We start from the raw sequence: 27881 nt of genomic DNA on the forward strand, positions 1-27881 counted from the left end.
AGCTCCATCAGTAATCCCCTGCCCGCCACCAATATTTCTGCATTATAGGAGAATGCTACTCAGCTAGTGCCCCTTTCCTAGAACATTTCAGAGAATATTCTCTGCTCATGTTCAACTGGTTGGCGAAACAGTAACAAGGGAAATCAACTCAATTATCATAAAGTAGGAGCTGGAAGAAGTTCTTTGCCACTAAATGTGGAATGCTTCATAAGTGATTATTGGAGCAGATACTGTATCATTTAAAAGGGAACTCTGGCAAATCAGTCAAGATAAAACAAAACTATTCACATAGCACTCAGAAGACAACCAAATTCAAGCGTACAGCATTTATTGTTAATACAATTAGATAGCTAGTCATCACATGCAAACATTCAGATCATAAAAAGTAAGTCCATATACAAGTTCTGGTGTCAAGACCCTTCTGATATTTTGCACATGTAGGTTCTGTAAAAATAGGTACATTGTTTTCCCTTATTTTCTTTACACACAATATTACAGTGCTTTGAAGAGCCAATATACCACACCAGGGAGTGGTAATGCAATAACATACATCCACCTACAATTCTCAACATGCTGCATGCCTCATCTCAGCTATAGGGAGTTAAGGCAAGGAGGCACGGCACTTTCTTTATGGAATGAAGAATGAAAGAGAGGGAGGAGGGGAAGGCAAGACTTGAACCAGTCATTGCACTCATCATGGTGCTAAAAAAAAAGAAATCATGGTCGACATAGGATCCCTTATTCCTTGTTGTATATCACTTGCAGGTACGAGTAAACAATAATCATCAGGGGACAAACGACAAAGTTTCATCCTCAAAATGACGTATGCACTATCTACCTTCATTCTGGTGAAGTTCAAGAGGTGGTACTAAAAAGATGGCAGAGTATTTTATCTTGACTCCTAATACAGTCACATCACACAACATAAAACAGTTAACACAGCCTCCTTTGTGTAATATGAAAATGTGGGCAATGTTCAGTATTTGCTCCAGGGCAAAATTTTACAATAAATTGCACAAAGAAGTCCAGAAAAATCAATGAAATGAAGCAAAATACTAGAGATGTTGGAATCAAATAAAAACAAAGTGCTGAAAATAGTCAGCAGGCCTGGCATCTGTGGAGACAGAAACAGTTAATGTTTCAGGTCTGTGACAGATCTGAAACGTTGGCCAGGATTTAACCCTTGGCGGACGGGAGCTGGCCACCGACTGAAAAGTCAGTGGCAAACCTGCTTCTGCCTGGCCTGGGGATCCAACCTGTATTTTGTGGGTCCCCGGCCTTTCATCGTTTCGAGGTGGGACTTCCACCCGCTTGAATCAGGAAGTCCTGTCTAATAGAGCTTCCGGCCAGCAGCGCCACTGGGAGCAGTGGCCACTGCTGGGACTGCAGCCCAGCCTACAGATGATGTCAGGGAATCCCGGACCCAAGTTGAGTTTCAGGTAACAAACAGGATACCTGATCAGGAGGGGTCACCAACCGCAAACCCCCACCCCCTTAGGCTACCTGTTTTTGAAACAAGATGGTGTCTTCAATATAAATTCTCAGCTTGTGTCTAGAGTTCATTTTCAGAGGATAATTCCTCTATACGAAAACAAGCTACTGGAAATGGGAATTTTCAAACTAAAATTACCAACAATTCCTGTAATAAAAGTGGTCACAGAACCCACAATAGCAGAAATAATGGTCAATTGAATTTAAAAAAAACTCAAGTTCAGCAATCTAATAGGTAAATAGGGTAAAAAGGAGTTAATTTACCACTCTGCCTCTTGAAACAGATATGCTTTCAGTATATGTAGTCTTGAACAAGCCACACAGCATATAGGATAATCAAACACTACATCTAACTAGGAGTAGATGGCTCAGATTTGGATTAGCAAAATGCTATAATCGATTATGAAACTGATTTTTCAAAATTGAGTTTATTGGGGTTTCATGCGCTTCAATTGAGTTTAGGCCAGGGACTGGGCAATCTCCCTAATTTGTGCGCATTATGCCCAGGGACAATCGGTTAGGGCAAGTTATGGAAAGAGTAAGTCACTTCAATTCTGGATGACCCAGGTGATTTCAGTAATTGGAGAATGAAAATAATTAGTTATCCTAAAAAGAGGAACTAATTTGATGGAAAGTTGCACAATGTATTTTTAAACATTGACACTGCCAAATTTAAAATCAATTGCCACTATTCATGATTTGTAATAAATCCTGCCTGTAAAGGTAGGAGGTAGATGAGGAATTTTAGTATTTTTCAGGACATCTTTCTAATGAGAAGACATTCATGTCAAGTGATTAACAAAATAAATCTTTATTAAAACATACACAACATAGGTCAAGGTATTTATGCCTATACTAGCACAGAGATGGTTCAACAATTTAGTCTCAATTGACAGATTTTTAAAAAAAAAGAAAATGAGCAAGGATTTCATTTGGATCCTGATATCTGCACTCCAGTCCATGGCAGTGTCAAAAAAAAAACTTTAAAAAATCTTTCAGAAATCAATTTATTACAAAAAAAACTTTGGTATCCCAGAACCACTCAGCATTGCACATCCCATAGATGCAAACAAAAAAAAACAGCAGCTTTCTGCCAATATGATAATGCATAATTACTATTGTTAATTAAAATCAAATTCTGAAGCCTTTATTTTGAATGCATCTAACAATACTCCAAGACGGACTTCCAAGGAAGCACAAGTAGTTAATCTCCACTTTGAATTTAAAATTTTATTTAAAGGCACATTTATTCAAAACTCAAATTCCTATAATTAAAAGATTCAGAATTCAAGCTTATTTCTTCAGTTTTGCTTCCAGTCAGCATACTTGGTTATTTCCCTTAAAGTTTAGGGATTGGAGTAGCTGCTATAGCAATGCTTTCAATGGCACATTCATCACTGCCTCGAAGGATTCGGAAGTAGCCATTTTCTCCCCATTCTGCTCCCCAGCTGTTCTTAACTATCCAGTAATTTTCTTTAGTTTGAGGATCAATGCCATAGCCTACTAGCAGCACTGCATGATTAGTAAGTTCAAAAGGATTGAATGGATCACGTAACCCAGTGTGCTGATAAATTCCTCCATGGTAATACATAAAATCAGCATAAACTTCAAAGGCAACAGACACTGGACCATTTTTTACCAGCTCCAGTTTCATCACTGCTTCATTACAAGCACCATAAAACCCACCCACATAATAATACTCAGAAGTGTAGTAACGGTAGCAAGACTTCTTAATGGTGCAAGGAGTATCTTGCCCAATATAAGGGAAGCAATGCTCTTCAACCAAACCAAAATCCTGTGCATATTTTCCAGCAATCAGGTATGGAAATCCTCCATCACATCCTGGATGAGATTAAAAACACAAATAAATAATCTGATTATCCACATCACACACCATGTTGCAGTAATACTAGGGTGAAAAAACTACAGTTGTGACCACCCACCACAGCCCCCAAGAAAAGTGACCTTTATGCAAAGCAAACAGGTTTCAGTAGGAATCTGCCTTGTAATGAAACATATCGGAACTAAACTCAGGCTGACTGTATTATTTAAATTGCAGGTTGCAAAATTGTCCAGTATGCAGTATAGTTCATTTTACCAATAGCACTGTGGATTTATTTCCTTATTTTTATCCAGAAACAGTGGGGACATTAAGCAGCTATTTTGCTTATAGGTACGGTAATTTAGATCCAAATGCACCTAGTCAGGAAAGCCAACTTTGAGAATGCTGGATTGACTATTGAATGACAACTAACTATAACATCCCACATTAACACCTACAGGGTTACTGCATACAGGGACAAATCTATACCAGCAAGTAACTACACTTAAATGTGCATTTTGGATTTTGATTAAAATATTTCATGCTGACTGTGAGGAAAGAATAGGCTATAGCTAGCAGTGTAATAAAATAATCTTAGATCGAGGCACTGTCAAATGTAGAAACGACGACATACTATGTGCTGTTGCTAGCATATTTTGCACAAAAATGTACATTAATACATATTTTGCGACCCAAGAACAATTGGTTGAAAGCATTGCAATGTCAAATTAAAATCAAACAAGCTTGTCCTTTAAAATGAAGGAAGTAAATGTCAAATGTAAATTCAACAATACTGGTTTTAATCAATTACCTTGTGAATATTGACTGCAAGAAACTATCTGCTGCGTGCTCAAGATTGGCAGCTGTGTGTTGTTCGTCAGAATACGAATACGGGCTTCAAGCATCCCCATGGAAGAAAAGGAATAACAACTGCCACAACTGCCTGTAGTAGTAGAAAGACATGGGTTTAAACAGAACAATGAACCAAGAAAACAAAAACACACGTGTACAAGTATCAAATACTATAAGATTAGGACTGATCAAAGTTTTAAAAAAAAAAAGGGACACTTTCCATCTCCTACGTATGGAACCCTTACTCAACTATACCTCATCATGCTGCATTGATTGGAATATAGCCTTCATGGATTCATAGCATCTAGACAGCTGTTGCCTAGCTAAACACTTGGGAAACAAGAGTATTGAATTCCACAGGACACGTGTTGGAAAAACTGCAGACCACTTAATTAAATGTGGATTCATGAAGAATGATTGGCATGGACGTGGCAAACATCAGCATCAGTATACTCAGTCTAGATAATTGAAAAACCAAAAGCAGCAACTCAACCGCAGGATTTTTGCCAAGTTGGAAAAAGAATGCAGTTGAATTTAATGCCCAAGAAATGATTCTAAATGATTATATACGTTAGCAATTCCTTAAGCAGAGGAAACAAATGGGTTAGGCTGCAGTCAAGTTTTGTATTTCCAGAAAACACAGTCTGCAGAAAGTTAATCTGACAACCAAGAGATACACCCTACAGATGAGAAGCCAGACTTAGCGGTGATTACCACAGGTCTCCTGAACAAATCTGCTACCCTCCTCCAGTTCATTATCTCACCATTTGCAAGCTGGAGACTAAAATACACAAGGTCCACATATGAAAGTTTCAAGACAGCCCTACGCTTTGGGAGGTTCAATTCCTCATGGTATTCCAATTTCAGGCACAATCCACTGAGAAACAAAGTTAGCAAGGAAGTGCTCACTATCTGGCATTATAATGGCCCCAACAGTCAGACTGCTGGTCAGGAATCAAATGAACTGACCTGTCCTCTTAGCAGCAAGCAAATGGCTGGGACAACTGGAAATGTAATTCACTTTTACCTTTTACTCCCCTTCCTCAAAGACTTCCAAACTAACCCACCGCCCCCCCCCCCCCCCCCCCAAATGGATTCCTCAGGTTTATTATTGAATGAACTGTCGGATTAATGTATTGGATATTCTGCAAGCAACATACTAATTAAATGGCCCACAAAACATATTTGCTAAATTTGAACATGCAAAAGCCAAAAAGTCAGATTGCAAAAAAAAAAACAATTTCTTTTTGGCTTTCAATTATGTTGCTAAAACTAATTGAATATGGTTAATCAGTGATTTACTTTTTTTTTTAAAAAGCTAGGACATCTTGGACTAAATGTACTCATGATCCCTTTAATTTTCTAATCTTCAGTTACACAAATATTGCATTCCCAAATAGAAATTAAAATCCCAATCCATTTTCCCCAAAATAGTTACCTCTGTTAACTAGAACAAAGAATGCACATTTTACAATAGTTGCATAATCAAAAAAGTCATATCATTACATTGAAATTGGTAAGGCCCCAATTATAATCTTGAAACACAGTTAGATGACTAATGAAAAGTTGACCATCATGAGGCTCGCAGCTCTGCTTTCTCAGGAAAGAAAGTGGACGGACTTTACCTAGAAATTAAACATTATGCAGCCTTATTTGGGAAATAAAGGGGTACTGTCAAGAAAACCCCATATGCCAAATGAGAAATATTAATTTCATTGGTTGGAAACTTACATTAGACTTTTAATGGAAAAAATCCTACAGTAACTGAAACAAAAACTAAGTCAAACTGGCTACTGTAATTTGCATTTAAAATACCAGGAGATTGAACTGCAGAAGAAGTCTGAGAAGCTCTGGACCCAGAACAATGGCTTGCTCTAAGTAACTGAATTACCTAGAATTGCTTCACTAGCACGGCAGTCAAGGCCATCCTGACATACTGACTTTGAAAGACCAAACCCCTCAGTAGATACTGGCATCCTAGAACTGGTGGAACTAACTCTGAACCTTGTATCTCATTAAAAACAAAGGGGATTGAAAGAATCATGTGAATGCCTGTCCATCTCTGCAAAAAAGTCTTCTGCATTGCTAACTCATGAACCCATCTCCATATGCTCTTTACTGGAGGAGAGATTCCTACACCCTCATGACATCCAGGTTATTATAATCTGGCTAAAACTTGTTAAAAAGGTTATCTGGAGGACAGGACCATTCTCAGTTGGTTCTGTTCCTTTAGGAAGAAGTAGATCAGCCCTTCAGATTCATTCTGTTTTTAGGATCTGTCCTTCTCAACCTTATGTTGAGAGCAATCATCTGAGATGTGCATCTGATCCAGGATTGCCCCAAAAATAGGCTAGGAGTATATTCCACCACACTGTTACAGATCGAATCTTGCTGTGATTGCCATATAAGCCTTTATAATGCTCGTTGTGATAGAAATCTATGTTTTACTTTTAATTCTGTACATCAGCCATATTAAGGGCCTTCCTGTCTAGATACCAAGTTGTAGTGCTAAACCCTTCTCTTAGCCTCGAGTGTTATAAAACTGAATACAGCTTACTGGGGAAAAAAAAAAACATTGAATCCTGCTACTAAATATGTTGCAGGTATACTTACTGATCTATTTTTCAGTTGACAAAAGGGCTCAGTTTTGAAACATTGTACTTATGAGCAATTGGGCATTTCAGACTTTTATGCTTTTTTGAAAGATTTTATATTAAAAATGTTAAGAATGTCATTTTCAAAGTAAAATGGACTGTACCTTGATTTCGAACAGGACTAACATAATTCACTCCACCAACATTCCTCCAGTCCCATGATTCTGGCAAAGACTCTGCAAGCTTCTGCATCTCCTCTGACACAGGCATAGGTCTTGGACGTCTATTAAAGAATACATAATTACTATTTAGCAATTTCAATTTGAAGTACCATGCTTTATTACTCTCAAATCATTTAATTAGAAGTATAATTTGTTGAGCACAGGGTAAAGTTTTAATTTGCATAATACAAAAAAATCATTTAATTCTTTTCCCCATTCTAAAAAAAAAAGTGAAAACAGAAGTAGACTGCAACTGAACTAGTAGTTGCAGACTGAGTAAAGTAGCTCAGTTAGTGACAAAGGTGGCCAAATTAGTTAGCCAGCATGAATATGAAACACAGCTAATTTTGCTCGAATTCATTGCCCTTGCTGTTTAAAATTCTTCCCCCCCCCCACCCCAATCAGCAAATTACCCAATGCACTCTTGACTAAGCTTGTAAGCACCCTAGGATCTTCAAATTTCCCTCTCCATTGAAAGATACACAGGTTTCGATCAGCAAATCTATGATCGTATTTAGATTTTTTTTTAAAGTTTTGTTGAAATTGCAGTACCTTACAACGCACAGAATGCAGAAGTATTAAATGTATTATGCAGAAATGAGGAACAGAACTACCGAATGTATAAATACGTATTAGCAGCTCACACCATTCAGAAGTGTAAATGGGAAACTAGACAACAGAGCAGACAAGAAAAAAAAACCATGGAGAGCAAAACTGAAAATGAATGGTAAGGGGCATGATGGAACACAGGAAAAACTTCTGAAAACTGGAACCACAAGTCATGGTTAATGAAGGAAACAATGGCATAGGAAACAGCACAACCTAAGTCTTGAGTTTGATAATTTAAGATCTAGCTTAAAAGACAGACAGAAGGAATGCCATAGGAGACTGCATAGCTGGATGAGTGGACACTATTTTGCAGTCCAGGTTAAGAGTGCTGGGATAAAGAATTTTTCCGGAAAGACTAGAAAAAAAAAGGAGTGAGCAGCCAGTCATGGCCCACCTCAGAGTCAAATGATATAGGAAAGATAGGTCTGAAGCCACGCAAACTGAATTTCAGAAACAGGCCTAGGAGCAGTCTTCAAGGGTGGTATTATCTGGACTACTCCTCCAACCACATGTTTGAATAGGGATGGTTAGAAAGTTCAACATGACTATAGTAGTACTGTCTTGAAGATAGCGTCTACTTTATGGAGCACTGGCACCAATTCTGGGAAAGATGGCAGCAAAATCTGAATAGGAAGGGATCAAACAAATTGCAAAAAAGTTCAGAATCATTTAAACAAGACAGGAAGGGGTGAGGAAAATAAAAGCAGCCTAAAAGCCAAGTAGAAAAAGTAGAAATAGAGAGGATAGATGTACAGAATGAATTTAGTAAAAACCTTATATAGAAGGATTAAAAGGGAAGGAAAAAAAATCCATTGGCCAGTTTTAAACAGGAAGTAGATAAAAGGATAAAGGTGCTACCTTGGCCAAATGAAGGGAAAATTAGCAGCTTTAAAATGAAAAAGAAAACAAAGTGTATACATTGTAATGCTCATTGGGAAATAAACTGGGGAAATTAGTATTATTAAAATCTACATCTTCCTGTGCCATAACTGCTTCCAACAGCAGCTTGGCTGCAAATTAAGCCAGGGTGGAAAATATAGCTGGTGATACATTACAACTGTGACTAGACTTCAAATACACACCAACCAGGTTTCTTTAATAATTTTGTTGTTTATCAGATTATAAAGCAAGTCTTAACCAATAAAGAGTAAAACATACACAAATTGAAATACTAAAGCCCCTTATTTATCTTTGCCCCTCACACACACAGCCTCACAGCTCCAGCGACCCGGGTTCGGTTCTGGGTACTGCCTGTGCAGAGTTTGCAAGTTCTCCCTGTGACCGCGTGGGTTTCCTCCGGGTGCTCCAGTTTCCTCCCACATGCCAAAGACTTGCGGGTTGATAGGTAAATAGGCCATTGTAAAAAAAATTGCCTCTAGTGTAGGTAGGTGCTAGGAGAATTGAGGGAAGGTGGGGATGAGAGGGGGAAGTGGGATTAACGTAGGATTAGTATGAATGGGTGGTTGATGGTCGGCACGGACTCGGTGGGCCGAAGGGCCTGTTTCCGTGCTGTATCTCTCTGACTATATATACATAGATACCGCTTAACTGAAAAAAATATTTTTGTTTAAAGCACAGAAAAACAAAAAAAAACACTTGATCTGAATGCAGGACATACTTGAAGATAGAAAAATATGGAAAGATGCCCTTTGTTTTGGTTTGCCGTCCCAAATGCATGTCGAAGGCTATCACTGGGATCTTCAGAGAACAGCTCTCTCCAGGCGACGTTGAATATCAGTTTGGGTAAGCCTTCCAAGAGATGCAGCTACAGAAGCTTCAAATAGGTCTTACAGCAGAAATGCAGCAACTACATTTCAGTTACCGCACATTTGATATGCTAGGTTTCTTCTAACATGCAGGGATTTTGCAAATACAAGAAACAAAAAATAGGAAACTGGCACATTATATGCAGGATTTGTTTAAGAAAGAGAGAACGCACTGCTGGGTCTTCTTCTGGCAAGCAAAAAACAACTGTCTCTTATAAACAGTTCAAAATGAAACTAAAACCTTCCAGAAGTCAAGCCTCCTGACATCTATAAATCTTGACCTGTCACTTCTTTATAAACATCTCAAGTCAAAAAAACAACCCCTGCTGGGTGATCAACAAACAGGTGCCTTCCAGTAAGACTTGTTTACAAGGCAAATCCAGGAATCTTCTGATGACTTTTTTTTTGAAAAAAAGTTCAGCAATCTGCAAGATTCCAGTTGAAACAGTGCATAATTAAACTACAAGTTTTCAAAACCTGCTTTACAAAATAGAAGCAACCTCATAACAAAAGGCTCAGACAAAAGTAGAGATTTTTTCTTTTAAGTAAATGACTTTTACATTAGTCAACTGGACTACAGACCCCCTAACTGCACACAGATTATGGAGAAGAGCAAAAATTGCAAGCCATTCAAAGATGCACCTCAAGTGGATAACGCTATAGAAAAGCTAATGTAATACTGGATTTTCTGACAAGAGGTATAGAATATAAAGAAGTTCGAATGGTTAATATATATAAATCCTCAAGGCCACAGTTGAGAGGATGGTGTGCAGTATTCGCATCCACAATATAGGAAAGACATTGAGAAATAGATGGAACAGCACATATCTTAATAGGATGTGGCCCATCATGAGAAATACAATTATGAAAACAGACTTGAAAAATTGGGGCCATTTCAATAGAAGAGAAGGGGTGATATAATGGAGTAGAAAGGAACAGACTTTTCAATCATTGTGGGATCTAGAACAAGGTACCCCAACAAAAGATTAAATGCAGGGGATAGAAGACTTGTTTTCCAAAAAAGGGTCGAGAGGCTGTGGAAGCACTACTGAAGTTAGTAGCTGAAGCAGAGACCATGTCCATTTTTCAGCATAGATTAAATAGCAGGATGAATGAAAGGAGAAACGAATATGGGAACGGAGAAGACAGAATTAGGACTAGCACTTATGGAGGACAAAACAGACTGGTTGGGTCAAATGACCTGTTGTCATTTGGTTAAAGAACCAACATGAGCAGGGCTACCATTAGATAGACAAGCAGATGTAGGTCAGAATATAAGGTGTCAATAGCCGCGGTGACTGCAACAACTACCATGGAAACTCCCTGCTCAGCATAGTGGGGACAGTCTTCGCTCGAGTCGCTTTAAAGAGGCTCCAGAAGCTGGCTGAGCGTGTCTACCCTGAGGCACAGTGTGGCTTTCGAGCAGAGAGATCCACCATTGACATGCTGTTCTCCCTTCGTCAGTTACAGGAGAAATGCCGCGAACAATAGATGCCCCTCTACATTGCTTTCATTGATCTCACCAAAGCCTTTGACCTCATCAGCAGACGTGGTCTCTTCAGACTACTAGAAAAGATCAGATGTCCACCAAAGCTACTAAGTATCATCACCTCATTCCATGACAATATGGAAGGGCACAATTCAGCATAGTGGCGCCTCCTCAGACTCCTTTCCTATCCGGAGCGACATGAAACAGGGCTGTGTTCTCGCACCTACACTGCTTGGGATCTTCTCCCTGCTGCTCTCACATGCGTTCAAGCCTTCACAAGAAGGAATTTTCCTCCACATAAGATCAGGTGGCAGGTTGTTCAACCTTGCCCGTCTAAGAGCGAAGACCAAAGTATGGAAAGTCCTCATCAGGGAACTCCTCTTTGCTGACGATGCTGCATTAACATCTCACACTGAAGAGTGTCTGCAGAGACTCATCAACAGGATTGCGGCTGCCTGCAATGAATTTGGCCTAACCATCAGCCTCAAGAAAACGATCATGGGACAGGACATCAGAAATGCTCCATCCATCAATATCAGCGACCATGCTCTGGAAGTGGTTCAAAGAGTTCACCTACCTAGGCTCAACTATCACCAGTAACCTGTCTCTCGATGCAGAAATCAACAAGCGCATGGGAAAGGCGTCCACTGCTATGTCCAGACTGGCCAAGAGAGTGTGGGAAAATGGCGCACTGACACGGAACACAAAAGTCCGAGTGTATCAAGCCTGTGTCCTCAGTAACTTGCTCTATGGCAGCGAGGCCTGGACAATGTATGTCAGCCAAGAGAGACATCTCAATTCATTCCATCTTCGCTGCCTCCGGAGAATCCTTGGCATCAGGTGGCAGGACTGTATCTCCAATGCAGAAGTCCTCAAGGCGGCCAACATACCCAGCTTATACACCCTACTGAGTCAGCGGCGCTTGAGATGGCTTGGCCATGTGAACCGCATGGAAGATGGCAGGATCCCTAAGGACACATTGTACAGCGAGCTCGCCACTGGTATCAGACCCACCGGCCATCCACGTCTCCGCTTTAAAGACGTCTGCAAACGCGACATGAAGTCCTGTGACATTGATCACAAGCCGTGGCAGTCAGTTGCCAGTGATCGCCAGAGCTGACGGGCAGCCATAAAGGCGGGGCTAAAGTCTGGCGAGTCGAAGAGACTTAGCAGTTGGCAGGAAAAAAGACAGAGGCACAAGGGGAGAGCCAACTGTGTAACAGCCCCTAACAAATTTATCTGCAGCACCTGTGGAAGAGTCGGTCACTCTAGAATTGGCCTTTATAGCCACTCCAGGCGCTGCTTCACAAACCACTGACCACCTCCAGGTGCTTTCCCATTGTCTCTCGAGTCAAGGAGGCCAAAGAAGAAGCGCCCACAATATGGTAAAGGTTACGAGTGGGTTTAGGGTGGAATAAATGAGAATTGAAACATTAAAATTTAGAAAGGCTGATTACGAGAGGTAATAGACTAGAAACTGCCAAGTCACTTAGAATCAAACTTCTAAACTCCCAAATGCTTAGCATTTGGCCTCATGTTCACTGCAATATCTCCAACCTGTTGTTGATTTACTTAACCACTCACCACCTTTAATGCCCTTGCGTATAGCACTATGCATTCTGACAGACCTCCATCTACAGTCTCAGAAGTCCAAGGGACACAAACTCAAGCAAACACTGCACTTAAGTGACTTAGCCACCTATTACTGGCAAAGGTACTACTGGCTTATTTACTCCACTATCAGCCATCTCCCAAAAACACTCATCACATTCACCCTCAGCTCAAAACTGAGGAACTCGTAGATTTGGTCAGCAAGTTACAGGTCATCCATTCAGGTGCTTTCTGCTGCTTCTCCACTCACATTCCCCCTTGCCCAATCCATATTTTCTCCTTAAACCCCCAAACTCCAGCCCTCGTACCAACGAGTCACTCTAGTTCACCTCCCATTATCTGTCTTCCTACCCCCTCACCTCCACGATGTCCTTTCTGAGCTCATTTCATCCACAAGACCCACCTCTTGCTGCCTTAATCTCATTCACACTAAACAAATGGCCAACGAACTTCACTTCCTGGCCCTGTGCTTGATGATTTTGCAAATAATTCCCCTTCCTCAAATACAATTTCTCCATTCCTTTCAAAGCCACTAGCTCCCTAAAAAATCCTACCTTAAAATCCTCCATCCATGCAAACTATGACCCTATCTACAACCTTCCTTCCCTCAAGTCTTTAAAGTGCACTGCCATCCATCAGATCAGTGACCCCTCCAACAATTCAATTTGAATCTCAGTTAGGAATCTTCCCCTTACAGCACTGAAAATGGCTCTAACCAGTAACAACATTCTCCATCGGTATGACTGTTTGTTTTATTTGTTCATGGAGGAGAGCTGGCAAGGCCTGCCTTTATTGCCCATCCCAAATTGCCCTTGAGAAGGTGATCAGTTGACTTCTTGAACCACTACAGTCCACGTGGTGTCAGTATACCCATTGTGATGATGGTGGAGAGTTCCAGGATTTTGACCCAGTAACAGTGAAGGCTGATGGGGTATCAATCACGCAGACTGCTTTGTCCTGGCTGTTGTTGAGCTTCTTGTGTTGTTGCAGCTGTACTCAGCCAGGCAAGTAGAAAGTATGCTATCACACTTCTAACTTGTGCTTGTAGATGATAAAGGCTTTAGGGAATCACGAGGTGAAATACTCACCACAGAATTCCCAGCCTCTGACCTGCTCTTAGTTGTGGTATTTATACAGCTGGTCCAGTGAAGTTTCTGGTCAATGCTGACCCTCAAGCTGTTGATGGTGGAGGATCTACCATGATAAACCATTGAAAGTCAAGTCAAGGTGTGGTGGTTAGACTCTTGTTGGAGGTGGTCATAACCTGGCATTTGTGTGGCGCAATTATTACTTGCCACTTATCAGCTTAAGCCTGACTGTTGTTCAGATCTTGTTGCATGCGGACATGGAATCTTTCATTATCTGAGGGGTTGTGAATGGAACTGAACACAATGCAAACAAGCACTCCCATTTTTAATTTTATGATGGACACCTTCCATTGCTTTGCTGGCAATTGAAGGGAGACAGATGGGGGTTAATCGATCAGGCTGGATTTGTCATTTTTTTTGTGCTTCACCTTTCCTCACTTTTTATTTTGACATAACTGACTGCATTGCCCTCCAACACCTCTCCTCCATTGTCCAGTTCAGTGGGAATGGACCTGCTTGGTTCCCTTTTGCTTATTTGACCAGAGTTAGAACATCTCTACCAATGGCTTCTCTTCCTACTCCCAGTCAAGTCACATCAGAAGTAAATCCTGATGGCATTAGAGACACATATGGCATCAGCTTCCATATGTACATCAATGACTCCCAGCCCTACCTTACCACCACATCTTGACTCTTCAACTGCCTATGATGCAAGATTGCTCAAGACAGTCAATCTTGGATGAGCAAAGGAGTTTAGCTAAGCATTGGGAAGACCATAGCCATCATCTTCAGCCCCAAACCAAGTATATACTCTTAGCACAAACTCCATTCACCTCCATTGCTAGAATTTCACATTGACCAATACTGCTTGGAACCTTGGCATCCTATTCAAAACAATGGAGTTGCCAATTCCATATTTTTTTTAAAATCACAAACAGCACTTACTTCCACCTTCATAACATCACGTACCCCTTCCTATCTGCCTCAGATACCTTCTTCCATGCTTTTATGACCAGCTGAATCAACTATCCCAATGTTCTTCTGGCTGGTCTCCCACCCTCCACCTCTAAATTTCCACTCATTCAAAACTCTGCTCAGGATAGGATACAGGAAGCAGAGTCCTGTTTCACCCATCACCCCATTGGCTCCAGGCTTCAACAACTCAAATTTTAATTTCACATCCTTGCATTTGCAACTCTACAGCTTTGCCTCACTCATGGCCTTGCTCTATCCCACCACTAATCTCCAACAATACAATCCCAAGCCCACCCAAAATCCTCTTCCTCACTTTGACCTCTATGCATTCCCTCCCATGTTTTCCCCATCATTGATCAATGTGCTTTCAGCCACCTGTACCACATGCTCGGAAAAACCCCTCCTGAAGCCACTCTTCTTTAAAAGGCACATTAAAAATGCCTCTGACCAAGCTTTTGGTCACATTCTCTGCTTGCATCCCTATCCTGAGACACAATCTCCTTGCCTTGTCCACTCCTCCCCCTTAAGCTTATTTTTCTACATAAAAGTGCTTTATAAATCCATTAAATTCAGATTGGCATTGTAAAAATAGAAAAAAAAATGTTGAATAGTACTACACAGAACAGATAGAAACCATTAAGGAAGTGTAACTAAAGAAAAGACCTTTGAGAGCCGCAATGAAAGTAAAAGGAGGGAGTACAGATTGTTCCTGAACTGTAAGGCTAGTTAACCAAAGATATATGAAAACAAGATAAAGGATGTCAAGAAAATGGTAAGAGGAGGAAAAAAAAAAAAGTGAGGTTAGGACATTCTAGAAGAAATGGCAAGCATGGCTATAAATATATTTACAACAAGATGAAAAAGGAAATGGTGGAGCCATTGAAAAGTCCGAAATGGTGACATACCACGTGACCAAGGACTAGCAAATACAGTAAATGCATTCTTCCTTTGTGTTCATGGCGCCACAGAAGCTCAATTCCCTGAGAGGAGGTGAAAGGGGGAGGAACAGCAACAAAAGAAATAGAAATTTCAATAAGGCAGTTACAGATGGGTTGAGGAAGTTCAAAAAAGGCAAGCCACCAGACAAACTTCATTCAACAGTACATCAAGTGTTTAGCAAAAATGGACACTCTTTACTCCTTTTTATAGGTTGGCATCACATTCCCTTTCCTCCAATCTGTAGCCACATCCACATTTCAACTAATTCCCTAATGATGCCTGCCAGAACATATTCAATTAGTAGCTTCCACATCTTCAGCCTGTCCATTACCTCCATCAATTACAGTTGAGTAAAAAGCTCAGGCAAGGGGTTATTTAAGAAGTTTAAAGGATCAGATAAATTCAGCTCTACATAAGATTGCCACAAATTCTAGAAGGAGACAGACATCGGGCTCAAGCTTAAACTAGGGAAGGTGCAGAATTTAGTTGTAAATATCCAGATAGCAGAGAATGTACAGAGTGGACGATCCTGGAGGCAGATGGTGCAGATATTATGGACTACATCATCTCTTCTGGTCCCATACTTCCCTCTGTATGTGCACTTAAGAGAAATGTCAAGATAAGTTTGGTGGGGCATTGCTGGAAAAAGGAAAATACAAAGCTGACTTTTTTTTTTAAAAAAACATTTAAGTGCAACGTCTGGACTTGAAACTTTTATTTAAAAATTATATTGTAATTTTGAATGAGATCACTTTACTTTCAACTCTACTCATTATTCAATAGAGATTAAAATGTTGCCAATCATCTTTACCTTTAGCCTTTTTGTCATCTTGTATCTCCAAACAGTGTCAGTTCCACTATCCACAACTGTGCCTATGCCCCCTTGAAGGATACTTTGCCCATTTTTACAGCACAAAAGTTCTAATCACTGGAATATTTAAGTAAGTTCAGTTTTCCCAGTTCCAGAAGCATTAACAGTACATTCAAGACTAAACAACCTGAAAAATTGCACAAGCAGTCACCAATTTTTATATATCTGTTGCAGAAATAGTTGGAGTTTTTTTGATAAACAGTTCTATTGTTTTACAACATCACAAAACCTACCTAGGAATCTTTGAGCTATGACCACCTGCTCGGTTGATCAATTCTTGAATGGTGAAATCTTCATACTCTTCATAAAACTTTGCTGTCCAAGATTTCTGGACTGTATTTATTGCTTTCACAAAATCCAAATTAGACATATAGGGTGTCTGCGACAGGCTAGAGGTTGAAGGGGTGGAAGAAACAGAAGGAGCCATTAACAAAATTCCCATGTTGCAAGCACAGATTAATCAAATTGCATCTGAACAAGCATTTCAGTACAAAACTTCTCTACATTGGGAAAGGTAAAGAGAAAACAATCCTAGCCAAGATCACCACGTGAAAATGTTTAATGAAGTACGGCTTACAAATATGGACAGCAATTATTTCTCTAAAATGCAGCTCAATATTACCCCTCCCAATATACAAAACTCCACTGTGGTACCCCTAACCTCAGTTAACGGCTTTAGTGAAATATACTAATTCTTGGTGTGTATTTTGTGAGACACAAGGCAGAGACTCTGTCCAATTTTTGGGGGACTTTGGTTATACCCTCTCCACTCAATGTTGGAATCCTCTCTATATAATTTTCCTACCAACTAAATTCTATTCATAGTTCCATCTTGGGCTTTATCCATTTAATAGCAAATTCAGAATTGATTTTAAAAAGCTAATTGAGTGGGTTTTTGAGAATTACGAAGAGAAACTTAAATTATACACTAGATGAAATGTTAAAATTTCAATAAAATTTACACCTGACATTTTAAAAATGCATTTTCAACTACAACTAGATTCATCATTATTGATCAGATTAAATGAGGACTTAAGAGTCAATTACTACTATATAGCTTTCCATGAAGTTTAAAAGGGGAACAATTCCTGCATCAGGCTCTCTCCTACTCACCTTTTCCCCTAAATTTGCAGACACAAAAAAAGTGACTGTACTGAAGATCATGCATAAGCATTTTACTTTACAAAAGGTGAACTTTTAAATTAATACCCATGATTCATTATAAGAATATTTGCATCTGCTCAGCACAAGTTAGCAGCTGCAGTCTGAGTAGCCCTTTTTGTACCAATGGTATGTCAAGCTTGCTGTTTTAGAATCAAATGCCATTTACCACCAATAAATTGCCAGAACCCAGTTTTGATAACAATAAATTGCTTCTTAAAAGATTTAGGGATAATTACCTCCCCTATCCTTCCTGGATGTTTATTCCATGTATTGATTACTCTCTTAGTTAAAAAAGAAAAATTCCCTGACTGGTCTTAGATAACATTAGTTTGATGTTATATCCTCTTGCTATGTGCTCGCTTATTAAATATTCTAGGTTTACAAATTCCATCCCCTTATCCATCTTATAAGGATGTAGGAGATTATCTTACAGAACTGGTTACCTTCTACCCTATGAATTGTCTCACCTGGAGGTCCTTTGTTATCTCTGTCCCCCATTTCACCAATTTAATGTATGACACATAATTCATTTGCCCCTTTTTCATGGTACCTTTCTAGTCCTTAGTTCTGATCATTCATTCCAAAGGTCTGGCATTAGCCTGGCCATTTCAGACCTGCAGGGACTCATTAACAAGGCAAATACCAGCTATACATCCTCAAACCCTTTTGCCTTGCTCTGCTGTTGTAGGCGGACTTAGCTTCTCCAAAGCTACAACTAACTTTAAAGAAAACTCAATTAGCCCTTGCCTCGTCTCTGTGTTAAGCCTGGTTTTCCCCTTCACAAACAATGTGCAGCAAACATCTCAGCCTTCTTGCCTTTACTGACCTTCTCTCCTCTGCTTTGCTCATTTGCCCCCTTAACTTCTCATATCCCATTTGCATTACTGTATTGGATCACTTAGATCTCAATTTGATGACACCAAGTTTGGAGGTGCAAACAGTGAGGATGCTATAAATTGCCTGCAGTAGGACATAAGCTAGCAGAGTTGGCAGATGGAATTTAATACTAACAAGTGGGAAGTGATACATTTTGGTAGAAGGAATAGGGAGAGGCAATATATACTTAATGGCACAGTCCTAAAGAGAGTGTGCAGGCACAGAGGGACTTTGGGTTGCTTGTGCATCAATCGCTGAAGGTGGCAGAATATATTGAGAGTGGATAGTAAAGTATATGGGATCTTGGGCTTTGTAAACAGAGGCATTGCGTACAAAAGGAGGGAATTTATGCTGATACTTTACAAAGCTCTCATTAGGCCCCAAATGGAGTATTGCATCAAGTTCTGGTCACCACACATCAGGAAGGATGCGAGGGCCCTCAAGAGGGTGCAGAGGAGCTTTAACCAGAATGGTTCAGGGATGGAGGATTTTAGTTACAAGGTTAGGTTGGAACAACTGGGTTTGTTCTCGTTAGAACAAAAGGAGATTGAAGGGAGATTTAATAAAACTGTGAAAGATTATGAAAGGCTTAGATAAGTTAGACAAGGAAAATCTGTTCCCATTAACTAATGGCACAAGGACTAGGGGACAGAGATTGAAAGTTTTGGGCAAAAAGATGCAACGGGAATATGAGGAAGCACTTTTAAAAAAACAAAATACAGTGGGTGGTAACGATCTGGAACTTGCTGCCCAGATGGGCAGTGGAAGCGGAGACAATGACTTCAAGAAGTTGGATGGCCACCCGAGAGAAACAGACTTGCACGGTTATGGGGACCGAGTGGGGTTGACTGCAGAGTTCTGTGGAGTGCTGGCATGGACTCGATGGACCAAGTGGCCGCCTCCTGTGCTGTAAATGACAATGACTCTTTGGGGCTGCTTTTGTAAAAAGATATGCTTTCACCATTATTCCCTTTGAACTCAGATGACTCCCTTTAACTTCCAAATACCGCAGGAAGCTACACAGTGGTGGGATAAAGCCAGTTTTCACGATCTCCGCTCCAGCCTACCCAAGAGAGAAATGTGGTATGTTAGCAACACTGATTAGTTTATGAGCAGACATACAATTTGTACTTATTTAAAGACTGGGTGAAGCAAAGATTTGCCAAGGCTGGAGGAGAGCGCTGTTTTATCATTACGGATTTGCCACTGAACATGCTGCAGACAAGAATGGGGAAAGGAAGGATACGTACAACTCATTGTGAAGAACTGGGATAGAAGAAAGCAAGGAAGTCCTAAAGATAGCATTTCTGTACATCAGAAATTTGGTTGGAAGTAGTTCTCAATGTAGTATAACTATAATATATGATGGCATTATTTTCCTTTTTTGGCAGAGAGATGCTATGAAAAATATATTTCAGAATAGTAACAATTTTCACCCTCCCATCGTTAAGATGACAAAGGCATGCATCGCAAGTAATTGTTTGGAGTTTGCAAGGATACAAACAGCAAGTTGGGAGAGGATTGAGGAAAAGCAATAGTCAGTGTCCTCCCTCCAATTGACTGTGTTACAGCCATGTGGTGCAATGTGGGTGGTTCCCAGTGTTGACCTGCCCTCCGGACGGCAGGACCGGTAAAAAAAAACACACACACACACACACCCCCTTTGTGTGTGTGTGTAAGTGGGGAGGTCACAAACTTGTTGAATTCTCTTCAAAAATGGAGTTCTCATGGGTCACAGGCCTGAGAGGATTGTACATTTCTCTCTTGGTTGAAAGTTCAGTTGGAAACAGTGGATCACTTCTAGTTCACTGCTGTCTAGTATAGATGTAGGGTTCTTAAGCAGGGCACGTGCCTTCTCATTTGTTGGAAATGAGCTGCTGGATGTTGCCTTTCTCCCCTCTCTTTCCGGATTCTCTGTCTAGGCTGCTATTTTTTCCAGAACAAGCTGTGTTACTTCTCACCTTCTGGTAGGAGACACTCTGGTCTCTTACCCATGGTGATCGCACAGTGGCCCAGGACGCAGTTACTTCACCTTCTTTGTTTCAGAAGATAACATTCAATTGTGGAATTTTTTTTAGGATGGGTGTAATTGACACCTCTTAGCTTTGAAGATTTTTCCTTTGTCCCTGTCAGACAGTTTGAATGCAAAGGCAAAGCCTTTCTCTTCAGCACCCATTTTGGAGTACTGTTCACTTTTTAAAAGAAAGATTTTTTTGGAAAGACAAACTCAAGTTTTTAATAACTTCAGATTTTGTTCATGATTGTTGCATCGTCGCACTTCTTGTGTGTGTGACACTGTACACTCTATGGTAGCTACAAATAATTAAACTCTAATCTTTAAAATAAAGAAAATTGAGTTGCAGTGGGATTAATGGAGTTCAAAAATTTCAGATGCTCAATTCTGTACGTTTCAAAGACAATTCAAAGCTTTTTGTATAATGGGGAAACATTATACACAGGGAAAAAAAAACCATTGTGCAAAAACATTTTACATTCCTTCCTTCCCCCCCATACCACCCCAAGTAACATCCTCCTACTTTTCACAAGAAAGATTCTGCGACTACTTTTAAGTTGCTTTGAAATTAGATTTCAACTCAAGCCCACAAGGAGACAGCAAAATTCACAATAATATCTTGCTGATGAGGTAACTAATCTAGCATTACTGGCCTTACATATCTCATGCATTACCATTAAATATGAAATACACTGGCTGTAGCATGCATCTATATATGCAGTACATAGGGGAAAAAATAAATCTGTTTTCTTTCCTTCAGCCATCTCTCTATCATGCCACCACTACCATTACAACTATTTTCACTACTGAAGGATTGAATTTTTTCCACAGTTGAGTACTGCAATTATATTAAACATTTCTTCGCTGACCTACCTACATTAGGTTTTTGGGGGGGGGGGGGGGGGGAAGACCAGGAGCCAAAGTTAATTTGAGTTTATAAATCTCCCCATGGCCTCAATCTTCAATCGCACACCTTCCAGTACATCCTCCGAGTTTTTCTTTCATGACTACAGCCTTTCCTATATCGTCTCTTCCCACCCACCTCCCCATTTGCAATCAAGTCTAATTCGAATTTTTTCCACAATCCCTTTTTCCTTTCCACCCTCCCCACTCACTTTATGGTCCTCCTCAAAATGCCCTGATCAACCTCACTTTTGGTCACCCTGACTTTTTTTTAGCTCAATCTTTTGAAGTGCCTGTTCGCATCTTTCTCCATGAAGGGGGATTAACTCAATGCAAGTTATTATTGCACAGCCAGACAATTCATTACAAATTCTATCTCCAGTTGCTTCTTTATCAATTGATAAAGATGTAGATTGTAAGTGGAAATCCAAAATAAAAGCACTTCAAGAGCTGCTCAAATGTGTTTAGACACATGAAACTATCTGCTGGTGCCTGGTCAAGATTAGAACTGACTTACTTACCCAAGTGAACCAATTCAGTACTTCAAAAAAAAAAAAAAAACTGAATCACACAGTAGTGGTTACTGTTACATATAGGGTAACAGTCTGTATGTAAGGGTGCCATAGGACCAAGGCTAGGTCTTTACTTGCAATGCCTACAAGCTGCATGATTCCATACAACAAAACAGAACATTGCCACAGACTTTTGTGTATTTCTTTGCTGAAAAGGGATCAGATGGCAGATTAGAACAGAATGAAAAGAGCTTACCATTTGATTTCATGAACTCAGTTAGATCTTAGCACCATGTTATAACTGGTTTCAACTCCTTAAGTAGCTTTTGTGCTTTGTAAAAGGTACAGAGATCTTAAATCCACACAATGGGTAGAATTTGCTGCAGCAGGGCATCGAATGGTATCTGCCATCAGACTTGCCCCTGCACCCTTCAGCTTAAAACATGGCCTACAAAATTGATGGAAGCGTGAGCGGATAACAGCACAGCGAGGGAAACAGGAAACCCGGGACCTGAGTGAACAGGGCATCTCAAGCAAGATTTAAGGATTCAGGAATAATCACAGGAATTTCAGAAAATTAGGAGGATGAATTAAAAAGCGAGTGAATTAAATATCAAATCAGGTACAGAAAAAGCACAGTAGAAAGACTGAATTAAGAGAATGAAAAGCATAACAAAAATGTTGCATTTATGAAACCATGGCCACGAGACTATTGTCAATTGTTGTAAAAACCCATCTGGTTCACTAATGTCCTTAGGGAAAGGAATCTGCTGTCCTTACTTGATCTGGCCTACATGTGACTCCAGGTCCACACCAATGTTGGTTGACCCTTAAGTGCCCTAGCAAACCACTTAGTTGTATCAAGTCGCTACAAAGTCAATACGGAATGAAACCGGATGGACCATCCAGCATTGATCTAGGCACTGGAAACGAGAGCAGCAAACCCAGCTCTGTCGACCCTGCAAAGCCTTCCTTGCTAACATTTGGGGGCTTGTGCCAAAGTTGGAGAGCTGCCCCACAGACTAGTCAAGCAACAGCCTGACAGTCATACTTGCCAAATCATACCTTACAGGCAATGTCCCAGATACCACCACCCCCAACCCTGAGTATGTCCTATCCTATCGGCAGGACAGACCCAGCAGTGGTGGTGGCACAGCTGTATACAGTCGGGAGAGAGAGTTGTCCTGGGAGTCCTCAACATCAACTACGGACCCCAGGATGCATCATGGCATCAGGTCAAACATGGGCAAGGAAAGCTACTGATTCATCAGCTGAGGGAGGGCAGTAGCTGGTAATCAGTACTCCATGTTGAACACCACTTGGGGAGGAAGCACTGAGGGCGACAAGGGCACAGAATGTCCTCTGGGTGGGGAACTTCAATCACCATCACCAAGACTAGCTCGGTAGCACCACTACTAACCTAGCCCGAAAAGGACATAGCTGCTAAACTGGGACTGCGGCAGCCGGTGAGGGAACCAACAAGAGGAAAGAACATACATGACCTTATCCTCACCAATCTGCCTGCCACAGATGCATCTGTCCATGACAGTATTGGTAGAAGTGATCACCACACAATCCTTGTGGAGACAAAGTCCCACTTTCAAATTGAGGATACCATCCGTGTTGTGTGGCATGACCACCATGCAAAATGAGATAGACTTCGAACAGATCTAACAATGCAAAACTGGGCATCCATGAGGCGCTGTAGGCCATCAGCAGAATTGTACTCATCCACAATCTATATCATAGCCCAGTTTATCCCCCACTCTACCACTACCATCAAGCCAGGGTATCACCCTGGTTCAAAGAAGAATGCAGAAGGGCATGCCAGGAGCAGCACCAGGCATATCTCAAAATGAGGTGTCAACCTGGTGAAGTTACAACCCAGGACTACTTACATGCCAAACAGCATCAGCAGCGATAGATACAGCTAAGCGATCCCACAACCAATGGATCAGATCTAAGCTCTGCAGTCCTGCCACATCCAGTCGTGAATGGTGGTGAACAATTAAACAACTAACTGGAGGAGGTGGCTCCACAAATATCCCCATCCTCAATGATGGGGGAGCCCAGCACATCAATGCAAAAGATAAGGCTGAAGCATTTGCAACAATCTTCAGCCAGAAGTGCCGAGCGGATGATCCATCTCAGTCTCCTCCTGAAGTCCTCAGCATCACAGATGCCAGTCTTCAGCCGATTCGATTCAGTCCATACGATATCAAGAAATGACTGAAGGGACTGGATACTGCAAAGGTTATGGGCCCTGACAACATTCCAGCAATAGTACTGAAGATCTGTGCTCCAGAACATGTGACACTCCGAGCCAAGCTGTTCCAGTACAGCTACAACACTGGCAATGTGGATAATTGCCCAGGTATGTCCTGTACACTAAAAGCAGGACAAGTCTAACTTGCCCAATTACCACCCCATCACTCTACTCTCGATCACCAAAGCGATGGAAGGTGTTGTCGACAGTGTTATCAAGTGGCACTTGCTTAGCCATATCCTGCTCAGTGAAGTTTAGTTTGGGTTCTGCCAGCACCACTCCGCTCCCGACCTCATTACAGCCTTGGTTCAAACATGGACAAAAGAGCTGAACTCAGGAGGTGAGGTGCGAGTGACTGCCCTTGACATCAAGGCAGCATTTGAACAAGTATGGCATTAAGGAGCCCTAGCAAAACTGGAGTCAATGGAAATCAGGGAAGAATCTCCGCTTGGAGACATACCTAGCACAAAGGAAGATGGTTGTGATTGTTGGAGATCAATCATCTCAGCTCCGGGACATCACTGCAGGAGTTCTTCAGGGTAGTGTCCTAGGCCCAACCACGTTCAGCTGCTTCATCAATGACCTTCCTTCACTCATAACGTCAGAAGTGGGGATGTTCGCTGATGATTGCACGATGTTCAGCACCATTCGTGACTCCCCAGATACTGAAGCAGCCAGTGTCCAGATGCAGCAAGACTTGGACAATATCCAGGCTTGAACTGTTAAGTGGCAAATAACATTTGCGCCACACAAGTGCTGGGCAATGACCATCTTCAACAAACGAAAATCTAACCATCTCCCCTTGACATTCAATGGTATTATCATTGAATCCCCCACTATCACATCCTGAGGGTTACCATTGACCAGAAAATGAACTGAAGTCACCTTATAAATACCGTGGCTACAAGAGCAGGTCAGAGGCTAGGAATCCTGTGGCAAGTGACTCACCTCTTGACTTCCCAAAGCCTGTCCACCATCTACAAGGCACAAGTCAGGAGTGTGATGGAATATTCTCCACTTGCCTGGATGGGTGCAGCTCCAACAACACTCAAGAAGCTCAACACCATCCAGGACAAAGCAGCCTGCTTGATTGTTTGTGGATGGGGTACCATTCACTCCATACTCCACCACCGATGCACACTGGCAGCAGTGTGTCCCATAGACAAGGTGCACTGCAGAACCTCCCCAAGGCTCCTTCGACAGCACCTTCCATACCCACAACCTCTACCACCTAGAAGGATAAGGGCAGCAGACACAAGGGAACACCACCATCTACAGGTTCCCCTCCAAGCCACACACCATCCTGACTTGGAACTATGTCATCGTTCCTTCACTGTTGCTGGGTCAAAATCCTGGAACTCCCTAACAGCACTGTGGGTGTACCTACCTCACATGGACTGCAGCAGTTCAAGGCAGCAGCTCACCACCACCTTGGAGGGGAATTATGGATGGTCAATAAATACAAGCCTAGCCAGCAACGCCCAAATCCCATGAAAAGAAAAAAAAAATGACCAAAAATAAACTTGGCAGCAAATTTCATGGGCAAATACAGCAAGTTCTTAAAAAAAAAAGAGGCTAAGGACCAACCGCTGTGCAGCACAACATAAATAGCAACTTTTTTCACATTCCTGTTTAACTGTGCGCCTGCTCCTGAAGTTATTATACCGTTTACTCACAGCAAGTGCCAATAGCCTTGCTGTTATTTTGACAGCAAATTCTGGCCCAATATAACATCTGGTACAAAAACAAGAAATGCTGGAATCACTCAGCAGGTCTGGCAGCATCTGTGGAAAGAGAAGCAGAGTTAACGTTTCGGGTCAGCGACCCTTCTTCGGAACTGCATCTGGTAAATAGGATACCTTGCTATTATAAACACTTAGTGTATTTCTACTTAACATCCTTTTAGTTATGAAGGAAACCAAACACCCACAGCCAGTTATAAAAGTCTTGAAGTTAAAATATTTAATTTTGTCAACCACAAAAATGTTCACTCGAATATTTGGCTACTATTCTAAAAAGCCTTGTATGACTTCAAGAGCTGAAAATGGAGTAGAGAAACGTACACCATCCTCACTCCTTGTACGGTGAAAGACATTAAGTGCCTCCTGTCTTTGTTGAAAAAAAATACTTTGGCTGATGGATTTGTCCACAAAGCCAAAAATGCTTCATCGAAAAGGGTTTAAAGACATTATCCTTTTGAAGCACATACACGAGCCACCATATACTGCCTTGCAGTTCGCAAACAGGCAGCTGCATGAAGATAGTTATAAAAATTTGTATTCACTGTTTTCAGGACTGGTGCAAGAACAAAACGTGTACTCTCCAAGTGAGCAGTATACATTAAAGATAATTTTATGAGCCATACAATGCTTACCGTAACAGATCTTTATCTGAGTGAACAACATTAGTTCGAATATTCTGAGAGCTCTTCTTTCCAACAAAGCAAGCCCAGTTTTCACCAAATGTATCATGCACTGACCCAGGAAGAGTTTCATGGCAATAACTGGTTACATTTGAACCTTGTTTCTTGTACTGTTAATGGATACCAAGAAAATATAATGAACATTTATTCATATTTAGCACTTCAATGATTCAATGCAACTGGACTGCCAATATTCAGAATATTTTAATCAATTAACTACTGGTAACATTGCATACAAATTTTAAAGTACCAAAACTTTACACTTCTTTGATCTGAGACATTAATAAGTCATGGAAGATTACATTCAATAGTCAGAGAAATGTAATTTCTTCCATTTCCCCCACACAGCCACTAGCTGTCTCTAAAATGACTCCATGACTGCTCTGTTCTGCATGGACTACAACATATGCCTTAGCTGCCACTCAATCTCCAAATTTATTGTAACCCTTTTCTGATTTCCTGACCATGCTGGGTTTCCAAGTGTACTTCAGTACAGTGCTGGAGTGTCAGCACTACTCTGCTATGTCAGGTCCTGGGAAGGCATTTGCACGCTCCTGGACCAAATTTCATTTCTTCACTATCCCCTTAGCTGTATTGCAATCTCTACTTTCACCACTGATTTCTATGGAGACTGTATTCTCTGCTGGAGTTCCTCTATTCCACTACCTAGCCTGCTCCTCTGAGCTCATTTTCTGCTCCTCTACTGAGATTTTATTTCACTCTCCGAGGCTAGCTCAAACATTCCTAAAGGTTCCCATCCTGCTATCTACTTTTTTCTGACGGCTCTCAGTTCTGCTCTGCTCCATTATCGATCACTAGTTGGACCAACTCCTTGTGCTCCTCACCATCCTACAGTTGTTCCTCAAATTAGCTCACTCACTTGCACTGACTGCATGGATTTACTCTTAAGCCTCTCCGGCTCTCTGACCTTCACTACTCATGTTTCACTCTTGCTGCTCCTCACTCCTCTGCTGTCCAATGTATAAACACCCAAGGCTGCTATTTACCTCCACTGGATCAAAATGAAGTTCTGCTAAATAGCCTTAGCCAATACCTGAGCTGACACTCGAGCAGCACAAAATGTACACTCTCCACAGCTGACTTTGAACTTGGACATATGTTCATGAACACTGCAACCAACACCATACTCAAAAGTCAATTTCATCCCACCACAGGGGGCCCCAAGACTTCAACATGAGAGTTTCATTATTTCCTCTGAGCTCTCTTTACAATCATGATATGGCTCGTTGAGTCTGTCTCATGGCTATGGACTCCAAATTGCCTTTGTATATATTTGCATACACAAGTGACTTCTGAACTGTTAAACAAAAGTCAATGTGCCAGTTATTATGTATCAGCATCACAAAGAGGGATGTGATGAATGACAGGCTTATCT

The 27881-nt window shown here is 41.1% G+C and overlaps 1 protein-coding gene across 1 annotated transcript in view; it reads right to left on the bottom strand.

The window, feature by feature from the left end:
• Positions 1-311: 311 nt before the first annotated feature.
• Positions 312-27881, bottom strand: part of ctsc (cathepsin C) — a 29298-nt gene continuing 1728 nt past the window's right edge. Inside the window, exons 3-7 of the mRNA XM_068033975.1 lie at positions 26438-26595; positions 16562-16717; positions 6924-7042; positions 4125-4256; positions 312-3333 (exon numbers count right to left, since the gene is read on the bottom strand). Of these exons, the coding sequence (XP_067890076.1) occupies positions 2831-3333; positions 4125-4256; positions 6924-7042; positions 16562-16717; positions 26438-26595 (1068 nt within the window). The 3' untranslated portion in view covers positions 312-2830. The remainder of the gene's footprint in view (positions 3334-4124; positions 4257-6923; positions 7043-16561; positions 16718-26437; positions 26596-27881) is intronic.

This window comes from Heterodontus francisci, chromosome 6 (assembly GCF_036365525.1).
Source record: "Heterodontus francisci isolate sHetFra1 chromosome 6, sHetFra1.hap1, whole genome shotgun sequence".
NCBI lineage: Eukaryota > Metazoa > Chordata > Chondrichthyes > Heterodontiformes > Heterodontidae > Heterodontus > Heterodontus francisci.